General features: G+C 40.9%; 1 protein-coding gene across 1 annotated transcript; it reads left to right on the top strand.

The window, feature by feature from the left end:
- The first annotated feature begins 1,149 nt into the window (after window positions 1-1,149).
- On the top strand, window positions 1,150-4,321 carry LOC149813633 (plasmodesmata-located protein 8-like). The gene is made up of 3 exons (XM_089991167.1): window positions 1,150-1,867; window positions 3,923-4,027; window positions 4,136-4,321. Exons 1-3 carry the CDS (start codon window positions 1,150-1,152, stop codon window positions 4,138-4,140), a joined length of 828 nt encoding a protein of 275 aa, XP_089847293.1. The 3' UTR covers window positions 4,141-4,321.
- The last annotated feature ends 7,714 nt before the right edge of the window (window positions 4,322-12,035 follow it).

The raw sequence follows: 12,035 nt of genomic DNA, 5'->3' as shown, positions 1-12,035 counted from the left end.
CACACATACTAAACGACATATTAATATCACCACTCTGCAAGTAACTGCGATGATTGCAGTCCAAGGGACCACATTTCTCTACGGAAATTTGACCATATATTTATTTTAACTGAAACATGACAATTAGTGGCTGTAGAGACCGCCGCTAAATGTCATTTTCTACTCAGGCAATTAGCGGCGGTTGTGACCACCGCTAATTGTCTGAGATAGTGTTTAACTCGTCCGACGTTACATCTCTCTCTCTCTCTCTCTATATATATATATATATATATATAGATAGATAGAGAGAGAGAGAGAGAGAGAGAGATTAGGAAAACTATTTACATGAGATCCTATAGGGGAGAAAAGTTAGGAGAGCTATTTAAATGATCTTAGAGAGAGAGAGAATGGGTTATCAACATGGGTACCTTAGATTTGTTTAGGGGTATAACCAGGTCTGGTTTGGTTTAGGTTTGGGTCGGTCTTGTCAAACCTGACTTTGACTTGAGATTTTCGGTTTGGGTATGACTAAACCTGAAGACCCATGTGGGTTTACGGGTTTGGTGTCATCCAAATAGTACCTATGTTTTTTTTCTATTCAAATGGTCATCATCTAGATCATCAAGCCTTCTTCCAATTATATGAGGTCTGATTTGATAAGCATACTCTATTTTTTTCTTTTTAATTTCCAAGAGAAACCACCAATTTCTTCGATCACTAAGCATTGAATGTGCCCTTGTTTGGCACCCTCGGTGTAGAACTCTAGGTAGTATCTTCACTACCTACTAAAAAAGCTTTCTTTTATGCTTCAGCATGTGTACAAGATGTACCCCTCTGGTTTCAAACTCGAGATGTGCCTTAATCGAGCTATCCTCACTTTTAGTGTGCTGCTGCACCTGATCACCCTCCATCATACAACGGTTCTGGGCCCAAGCAATGATGAAGGTGATCAGGTGCAGCAGCACACTAAAAGTGTGCAAATCACATTGCATAGAGCCCGTGTGTGCATTGTAGTAGAATATATGCTGTGGCCAACGTCAACATCAACTTTTGCTTTTTCTTTTAAAAATGAAATCCTACCAATATCCAAAAAGCAGTAGAAGAACAATATAAATAAATAAATAAATAAAATATATATATATATAGAGAGAGAGAGAGAGAGCGAGAGAGATGGGGAATGAGAAGCAGCACAACTTCAAGAGCTCTTTCTTCATCCTTGTCTACCTTCATTACTTTATATATTTGGCAAGAGCAAGGTCAGAGGCCTTCATCTATGCAGGTTGTTTACAAGATAGGTATGAGCCTGGCTCTTCATTCAGCACCAACCTCAAATTAATGTTCACATCATTCATCAACTCAGCCTCCTCATCCTCCTACAATAACTTCTCTGTTCCAAACCCCGATGCGCCCATCTACGGGCTCTACCAATGCCGTGGTGACATGAGCCTAGTTGACTGCTCGGGCTGCATTCGAAACGCCGTGGCCCAGTTGAGTCTGGTGTGTGCCAACATTTATGCTGGTGGCCTGCAACTTGATAGTTGTTTTGTTAGATACCAAAATGTGGACTTCTTAGGTAAGCTTGATACGACTATGGTGTACAGCAAGTGTAGCAAGAGTAGCAGCAATGATGTTCAGTTCTTAACTAGAAGGGATGATGTTCTTGATGACTTGAAATCTGCAACTGGTTTCAAAGTTAGCTCTTCCAGCACAGTACAGGGATATGGACAGTGTCTAGGGGACTTGAGCTCAAGTGATTGCACCACTTGTTTGACCGAGGCTGTCGAAAAGCTTAAGGCGGCATGTGGCTCGGCCATGGCTGGAGATGTTTATTTAGCGCAATGCTACGTTCGGTACTGGGCTTCTGGGTACTACTCAAATACTTCTAAAGGTAAGACCCCAATTTACAGAGCATCAACTTCCTATGCTGGTGATCAAAGTTGGTAATGGAAGGTTTGATCCCCATAGATCTAGCCGACTCCCCATGTCTTTAGTCCATGAAGTCCATGTTTCTAAGAGCTAAGACAACGGTCTTTAGGCATGGAGCCTTTATTAGTGGTAACTCCATACTAGAAAATATTGATATTAATTTTTTTGAAAGGCAAGCTGGGGTTAGGCAGACCCCTACCAGTTATACAAACATACAATTGGGATTTGAACTTGCAACGTCCCAACACAAGGTGACGTGCACTAGCTGCTCCTACCAGACAAGTGGCCGGGCCTCCTTTGGTAAAATATTGGTATTAGTTATTATATCCTTTCTGTGGTATAAGTGGCCGTCTAAAACGAGATTGGCTAATTCAGCTTGAAGGTTGCATTTTTCTTTTTGGTTTTAAAAATAAGTTTAATTAGCCAATCTCGTTTAGACGACCACTTATACCACAGAAAGGATATACTAGACACTTCAAGACATGCAGGAACTCAAATGCATGTTCCAACAATTGGTCATGAAACGTTTTCTTTTTCTTTAGTTTTATTGTTTAATAATGGAAGCCCACAAGGGCTCCGCACGCCTGATTTGATAGGTCGGCTTAAGGTGTTCAAGTTGAAGGATGTTGCGAGTTCGATGCCTGGGGTGTGCATCCCTTGCCCTAAGATTAAGGCCGAATATCCTCGGTGGGCAGGAGGGAGTACATGTGGATTTTTAAGCTGCAGACACCGAAACAGGGCCATAGTCAATGTGGCACTTCTTGGCTCATAAGGGGACCTCGAATCAGTGGCAGAGTCACATTGAGGTCAATAGGGGGTTCAGGTGTGGGCAGTGCCCACCCTGATCCATGACAGAAGGACCAGGTTGGCAGTGCCCACCCTGATCTTTTATGTGCCCCTCCCCCACCTCTCTCTCTCTCTTAACCCAAAAATCTTTCCAATGGAGGTGTTTGTTAGGCTGGTAAACCTGAGCTTGGCTCGTTAAGGCTACACCCCTGCTCTTTGCAAGCCAATCACGAGCGGGCTCGTTTTCTACAAAAAATTGTTTTTTAAGTATTTTATAAAGCTTTATATATATATATATATATATATATATATATATATATATATATATATATATATATATATATATATATATATATGTTTAACCCATTATAAAATATATATAATATGCAATTTATGTATATAATATATGTATAAATATATAATATCTAAAATGACCAATACGAGTCAAGCCAATCAAGCCTGTCATATTTGTGCCCGGCTCATTTACCTAAATGAGCTAGCTAATAGCTTGACTCGCTATGCTCAATTTCTGAGTTGAGCCAAGCTGATCGAGTCAAATGGCAAGCTGTTCATGTCGTTTCCCAGCCTAAGAATTTGTGCCCACTCTAGTTCAGATTGCTGGCTCCGCCCCTGCACCAACCATAACAGTGGTTTCTCCCCATTATTGAAAAAAATTATTTAATGATGGAGTAGGGAAGCACCTTTTGTATGAAGGAGAAAAAAAACATTGATATCATATAGGTTTTTAATGGAAAAGAGCATGATGAAGTTTTAAATTCAGAAAACTTTTAACAAACCTTGGTCTATTGTATCCTAAATGTAAGCGTTTAACAGATAACACGCAAAATAAGTGAGGTGGTGTGAGTCTAAATTTGCTCGAAAACAACACAGAAGTAATTCAGCCAACTTGTTGAGAAACGATCAACATACACCTAAAATTCTGTCTATCCAAGAGAATATGATTCTTTGGGGGTGATGTTACTAGGGAATAGATGCTTAATGATTTGCAGTACAACTGTTGTTGAGAATATCCTGTTACTAATTGTCTGTTTGTGTTTAAGCCATTCTTTTTACCATACAAAAAAAATAAAAAAATAAATGTTTCCTTATTATTTGCCTTGAAAAAAATTGGAGTATCGTGCGACACACCAAGTTTCCTTGGTATGATCCAAACTCACTGGGTTGATCAGTCTTAAGTTTGATTACAACTTGTAATTATTCTTTTCTACAGATCCACAAGAAGATGAGATTGGAAGAACAGTGACCATAATTATAGGAGTGAGTGCAGGAGTGGCCCTTGTGGTGGTTCTCATGGCAGTCTTAAGAAAAGCACTTGGTGATTACCAACCTCTTTTTCTTCTCTTTCAAACTTCCCCTGCACAAATCATTGGTTTTCTTTTGCTTTTTTATCTTTTGTGTAATGATGTTGCATTGATATCTTCAGGCTAGAGAGTGGATAGACTGTTAAAGCAGTCCAACCAGCTTTGGTGACTTGGTGGAGCCCACCTGGTGTAAAGTCATTCTTCCCTTTTTATCTTTCTGTTGGTGGTGACTTGGTGGAGCCCACCTGGTGTACAGTCATTCTTCCCATTTTATCTCTTTGTTGGTGCACCCAAAATATGTGAAGGTTTGTAAGATGGCAATTCACTGTAATGTTGAAAAAACAAAAAAAAACTCATGTTAACCAAAGCACAAGGAAAAAGGAATCCAATTTATTCTTCTGGAAATGGTACTGATGCTTTATTTGGTATATTCCTTTAGTGGTTTTATATCAATTTTCAGATTTATATAGCATGATTTTGATGACCCTCTCTCTATCTTATCAATTTAATTCGAATGTTGATATACGCTCAAGGTGTCAAATGATCGGACAAGAATCAAGTTTCAATAGTCCCCATAATTCATTAATGATTAATATATCGGATCCCTGTGGTCTGAATAGAAGCTGGCCAGGTTTGCTCTCTGAGTTCTGAACCTGATCAACTGTGGATTCGCTTCTGCTTTTTCATCAGGACCTATTGGGTCATTATAGGTTAGAGGCAATCAGGCACAGGCACTTGATCCGACTCGGCCCAAATCATGGCTACTGTTTGACACCTTACTAGTTGGATTCCAACATGAGATGTGTTTTAGGAAGCAAAAAAGTAATGAACCAATGCCAAAATCAGTTTGTGCCAGTCCACTTTCTCAAATATTTTTATTATATTTGCTTGTTTTGCATGAGGTCAGTTTCCAACATCAAACAGTGTTTATATCAATTATAGTCTGGCTTCTAAACCCACGGGTGGCGTCCTCATTGGTTACCAACTTGCAGCAAACAACGCCCTTATTGGTTTGGAACTGTATTCATCCTGGGTCAGGTGCAGTGTTGTGAAAAGCGTTGAGGCGTAGCGAGGCGCTCCACCAAAATCTGAGGCGAGGCGCAAAGCGTAAGCCTCAAAAAAAAAAAATTTAAACTTAAAAAAAACTATAAAAATGATCTAAAATTATAAATAAATAAGAAATGCTTTATTGATGAAGCGCCAACCAACACGAAATAAAAAATCTCAAATAAATACGAAAAAATATGAGATTAACATGTAAAAGTAACATAAATGGCAAAGAACAATAAACATCCACTTGAGCCTTTTTCTATAGCTACAGTTGGAAAAACCAAAAGGAAATAACACACAAACATAAAAGCAAGAACTGTGGAAGGTGAAGTCCACTGAACATTACAAACAAGAGAACAGTAAAAGAGAAAGGTCCCATCAATATACTAGAGATAAATTGGGCCGTTGATCCTTTTCCCTTGGTACCAGAAATGTGGACAGCCTAAACGCACAACGAATCAAATGAGTGAGTTTAAGGAGGGGAGAGAAATTCAGCAAATTCATGTCAACTATTGTAACAAACATAAATAGAAATTTCAAGCAATTGCACATAAAGATTCAAGCAGCCTAGCATGCAATATGGTGAAAATTGGTCTTCAAAAATATCAAACAATTTCTCGAGAAAGAAAAAATCTCAGCGACAACAATGAGCCAATGTATTTCCATCGATGAAGAGAAGAACATAAGACACAATCGTTATGTGGGTGAGTGAAAAAATCAACCTTTGAATGTAATCGAAAAAAGCTTTCTTTTGGAAGCACTAGACATAGTGGTGCTCTGATCTCGAGTGGCACCTTAAACTCGAGATGAGGGTTGCCAAGGGAGCGGAGCAACCACTTCATCTTCCCCAAGGTGATAAACCCAGAAAATTGTTACCGAAAAACGCAGAGATCGCCGGCGGCGAGTGGTGGCCGGCGACAGCAGTGGCGGCGGCGAGTGGTAGCACGGCGGTGGCTGTGAGTCGCTGGCACGACTGTGAGTCGCTGGCGAGTGGTCGCACAACGGTGGCTGTGGTCGCACGGCGGCGGCGAGTGGTCGCACGGCGATGATCGGCTACGGGTGGTGGCCGGATGCGAGTGGTGGCCGGCGGCGAGTGGTGGCCGGCGACAGCAGTGGTGGGGGACGAGAGGGGACGGAGTGGAGAGAGAAGGGGCGAGGGCTTTCCCTCGCCCCGAAGCACCTGTGTCTTTTTTAAAGACACAAGCGCTTCGATCTTTCGAGAATACGGGCCCGGATCCGGGTCGAACTCGGGTCCGGGCCATCCGATTTTTAATGCGCACCTCACTTTGAGGCGCGCCTCGCCTCAAGGCGTACGCCTCAAGGCGCATGAGGCATACGCCTTAACGGTGTTGCACTTTTTAAGTGCGCCTCAAGGCGAAAAGGGCCTCGCCTCGAGGCGAGGCGCGCTTTTTGCGCCTTGAGGCGCGTTTTTAACAACACTAGTCAGGTGACAATCAGATCACTTATGAAGCTGCAGTTGAATAAAACACCTTGGTTCCTCTATTTGTCTAGATATTTGGGGTTTTGCCCTTACATGATAAAACCCAATCTATAATAAAAAGTTCTAACGGAGTATTTGTTAAGCTGTCACTCAAGGAAATCCTCTTTCTTTGGAAAGGGTCACTTTGAAGGGAAAGTGCTTTCAAAGGAGGGGAGACTCACCTTCACTTTGACAAGAAAGCTACTTTTTGCATTTATTATGTGGTGGGTTTCACCATATATTTCTCATAGACATGTTTGTTTCACCCTTTGTAAGAAAGCAACCTATTTCATATGGAAGAGACTCTCATAGAAAGCATATAATACTACTTGTATGCGTCACAGGACAATCCATTTTGATCCCGCTCTATATCCCATTATATGTTTACTTATGTAGGAAAATTTATAACAGTTAATTTTTTTTTTTTTTTTTTGTAGAAGCCCAGTCCTAGCCCAACCCTGATTCCATATGAAATAGATTTTTATCCATTTTTTTAGCCCAGTCCTAGCCCAGCCCTGACTGCAGCAAATAGTTTGATTTGTCCATATGAAATAGATTTTTATTAATAATTGTAGCCATTTTTTATTTTATCTAAAAAAAAAAAATTCGGGGCCGCTGCCCCCGAAAACCCGACTATCAAACCAGTTTTTTTTCCTACACCCCTGTTTGCACCCCCCCCCCTCACATGAATCCTAGCTACGCCACTGTGTGTACATGTAACATAGCCATTCATATAGAGGTGATAGCAACAACTGAAATCATGGGCACCAAATTATATCTACAATGAAGTTAAATATATTTTGGGAAATTTCTTAAACCATGCCCAACATCGATATGTCTCAAGATATACGTAGAGCCATCAGGGGTGAAGTGGCCATAATAATTTATTTTCCTTAAACCATGTAAAAAATTGATATCTCTCGAGATATTTTTCAGAAATTTTAACATTTGGAATTCTAAAAGCTAAGGTGTTTTTCTTTAATATTGCCAGAAAGTTAGGTGTGTTTTTGAAATACTCCCCCTACCCCCACAAAAAAAATAGCACGCAACACACTCAAGTAATATCCAGGGCTGGTAAATTAATAAGCTGAACCAGATCACGCTAAACAAGTCGAGTTTTGAGCTGGCTTGTTTATAAGAAAAATACATTGTTTTAGATTTAGAAAAAATAGGATTACAAAAAAATATACGTAATATATTTCTTACTATATAATGATTGAGCTTTCATGAGTCAAGCCGAGCCCAGTATGCCGAGCCTATTTTATGAGTTTGAACAATCCATTTATGAGCTGAGCCATGAGCGGCTCAACTTGTTTCCCAACCCTAATAATATCATGGTAGGCATGTATATATTGAAGAGATGTTTCCATGAAGGATGGGGATCAGAGACCTAGTTGCGCTGGCTAAGCCTGCCATACTTGATGGTTGCTGTCTCAACGGTGCAAACCTGTGGTCCAACCTTTGCCCTTATAGAGTCCCCAAGCTTCCGCTGAGCAAGGGCCTTATTCCTTGCCCTCATTAATGCAAGGGGCTGATGCTCATGGGGAGGGAACCCTGGCCACCCCTAGTAGGATTTCAAATGGGTTGGATAAAGGAAGAGGAATTTGCAAAATTTTAACTATCCCAGATCCGACCTGACCTACTTCCCCCAATGTATTTTGGGATCTGAAACCCGACCCGTTTGCCTTCCTACAACCTTGTGGCAAAAGGCCAAGGCCCCTCCACTGCACCAAACCCCTTGGGGCTTATATCTTGAAGAGATTATGAAGGGGCCGAGGCCGAACTCAACATGAAAAAGATTTCGGCCCGAGTCAAGCAAAAATTACGTTCCAAAGAGCCCCAGCCCAAACGTGGCCCTGTACTGCACACAAACCGGCCAGGTTTTGGAAGTTGGCTCCATGAGAACTGGGATTGGGTCCAAAGCCCACCAAGAACCTGACCGTCTTATCCCATATTTTCTCAAGTAGCCATCTTTTGTCATTCGAACCCACATCTTGATTCAAGAGCGTCTACTCTGAAAAAAGAAACAGGAAGATGTCATCAGCATACCCAACACTAGGGATGGCAGTGGACCAGGGGAAAGCGGGGCCCCGCCCTGCCTCACCCCGTTTGGACCGGGGATGAAGGATATGAAACAGGGATGGAGGCAGGGACGAAGGTTAAAATCCATCCCCGTCCGGGGGTGGAGGCGGGGATGGACATGCACTTTTCCCCGCCCCGCCCCGCCTCATCCCCGTTTGAACCGGGGATGGAGGACATGAAACGGGGATGAAGGCGGGGGTGGAGGATAAAATCCATCCCCGCCAGGGAGGCGGGGCGGGGGTGGAGGATAAAATCTTGAGGCGGGGCGGGGGGGGCGACCTTGTCCCCCGCCCCGCCCCACTGCCATCCCTACCCAACACCACCTCCATTCTTCATGTTATACAAGAACTACCATGAAAACCCCAGCTCTGCCGCTGAACCACCACCTCCCACTGCGGGCACCTACATGCTCTATGGTTCCAATTATACGATATTTGCCCAATTCCGCACATGGTTGTACTGTCTGCTGACTTCTTATGGAGTGTTTGAAAGATATTGTTTCAAACAATTCCAAGAATTATATTTTTTATTGCTCAATTGGGTATTCGATGGCTAGAGTTTTGAAGGTAAAAGTTCAATGTACAATTAGTATGCTTATTTGGTTCCCTACTTTGGTTTTGTTTGTAGTAGACTGATGACATACTCCCAAGTTTGGAAGATCAAGGGGTTCGCCAGCTACACCCGATAGATCGCAATGTAGGTGCTTCTCTTTTGTTGTTCATCATTATTCGATGCGAATGACGAGTTTATTGCAAGTTTTTCATAGTCACATATTGCTTTATTTTTTAAAATTTTGTGTTTTTTATAGCAAGTTTTTAAAAAACTGATATAAGCCCCCAAAAAATGCAATATTAACAAGATATTGTTGCATTATTAATGCGATATTTATATTTTTTTGTTTTTGTGTATTTTAAAATTTAAATATACCCCTCTCTCTCTACAGCAGCAGCCCCAAGCATATAGATAGACGTAGTCATATATTAGGTAGGTGGGACAATGGGGTGGCCCTGGGACCCTTCGGTCTTAATAGGTCCGAGTCCCAAACCTAGGCCTGCTGAAAGCCTGACTGGGCTGTTGTTGGGTTTGGAGTTAGGTCCAAGTTGTAAGTGGGTCGAGCCGGACCTTTAAATTAATCTAACCAATAAACTGGTTGGATTGGTGGGGCTCCATTGAATAAGCAGTTTACTCCTTTTTGGTACTTGGCCCGTTTCAGAGAGAGAGAGAACATTTATCATTCAACATTACAAAAATACATCCAACCGAATATTGGATGAGAGAGGATCATAAGAGTAAGACAGCCACCATCTAGATGGCGACTGTGCACAATTCAGAGTACAAGTAGATTCAACCCCCATCTCTACTATGTAATTTAAGAGCCAGATACACAACAGACATAACCCGCTGACGTAGCCTTCCAAAATTGAATTTGATGTCCCGGAAAAAGATATTGTTTCCTTCAGTCCATATCACCCACCATGCTGAAAACAACCATACCCGCCACAATAATCTTCTTTTTTTTTTGTTTCGTAAACTCATGGGACCAAACAAGAGGTCCCGAATAACAGAACTCGAACGAGTTTGAACAGGCGGTGTACCCCAAGTTTGAAAGAATAGGTCTAGAACTACCGGGCAAAACCAAAATAGGTGAGTCATGTCCTCTACTGGCTTCTCGCAAAGAACACACATGCTGGGAAATTGAAGTCAAACCTGCTTTCCCTGTCGTCAAATCTACGTATCTTTGTGACATCAAAAGAGAGAGAGAAAGAGAGGTCGCATTGAACTATCCAGTGAAGGGCTCACCTTGGGGACACCAGCATACACATCTCGACATTGTGGATGGTTTATGATGATTCCCTTTCTTGGGTTCTCCTTATTGTGTGCAATATCATCATACATAAAAACACCACAATGTTCTCATCCTTCAAACCCCCTCTTTTGAACAATTGATAAGCATGACACACATCAGCCTGCAAAAAACATTGACACTCATTGAATTATAAACTTATTCTTTCATGGTAACAGAGCTTGAAATATACACACTTCAAAACCTTTGCCAACTTCGCCCATAATGCAAATTCAGTAAGATGTCACCGAAAATCATTTCTTCAGCACAAGTATGATTACTTGCATGTAGGGAATTAAACGGTTCATATTCGGATCGGATGTTGCCAATACCATATCCAACTAATAGGATGTTGGCTAAACGGATTCAAATGGAAAAAAGCTCATGCCAGATTCGAGAATCCATTGAATTCATATATTCATCGAATTTGGTTACAAAAAAGCAAAACCATATCCGCATCTGATTATAATTGGGTATAGTTTTGAATTACCAAATGCAACAAAAAGGAATTGAATTCGGTCCTATATCGGATAAAATTCGATTCATTAACATCCTTGCTTGCATGGCATTAGGGGCAAGGTCAAAGCTAAGGCAGTCTTTCAATAAAGCTAGGGCAGGCGTGTGTGTGCATGCGTGCGTGCATGTGTACATGTGTACACAGCATGCTCACGTGTGTGTGTGTGCACGCACGTGTAATAGCAAATCTACAAACTAATCAATAGAAGCATTCAAATGAAATGATTTCACTAGAGAGCATGGTAGCCTTGAGCATATCAAAGGGAGGCCATAAATAAGGTTATCACTTATCAGTACCTGTAGGCCATAAATTTTGGTGCACTCTACACTGCTGATTTTTTTTAAATAGCAAAATAACACAATCTAAAACATGCTTCATTTTAAACTAGGTATGAAAGTTCATACCTGTAGGGCTTGATCCATAAACAATATTTGACAAGAAAAATACTAGAAAGCCATTAGGTTCTAGATAATGAGGTTGCACAAAATGGCCACTCTCTCTCTCTCTCTCTCTCTCTCTCTCTCTCTCTCTCTCTATATATATATATATATATATATATATATATATATATATATATATATATAGATATAGATATAGATATAGAGAGAGATGAGCATAGCTGCTTGATGAAATGTGCTTAATGATACCTGCTTAATGGGTTTTTTGTTCTTTCAGTATTTTTTTCGCAACTTTGAGCCCATAAATGTGTTGGGCATGGTCAATTTATGAGGAATCCACACCTGGATCATGTGTTTTCGATGAAAAAACTGATATTTCGAGCCTCAAAAATTTACAAAGATTTTGCACGGTTGATTTTTGAACTTTATAAAAACTCATCCATGTGTCAAAATTGAACACTTCAAGAGCTGATCCATATAAAATCAAGTACTTAGATCACATGGTCAAAATTTAAAAATAAAATGAAAAAAACTTGAAAAAAAAAACCATTAAGCATGTATCATTAAGCACCTACCCCTCACTATATATATATATATATATATATGGTAGCTGCACAACCCTTAGGTGTGCAACTAAGGGTTGTGCACAATT

The sequence above is a fragment of the Nuphar pumila genome, chromosome 16 (assembly GCF_984573655.1).
Source record: "Nuphar pumila chromosome 16, dmNupPumi1.hap1.1, whole genome shotgun sequence".
NCBI classification, from domain to species: Eukaryota; Viridiplantae; Streptophyta; class Magnoliopsida; order Nymphaeales; family Nymphaeaceae; genus Nuphar; species Nuphar pumila.
The sequence above is the reverse complement of the archived record's forward strand: the minus strand, read 5'-3'. Positions and strand labels throughout refer to the sequence as shown.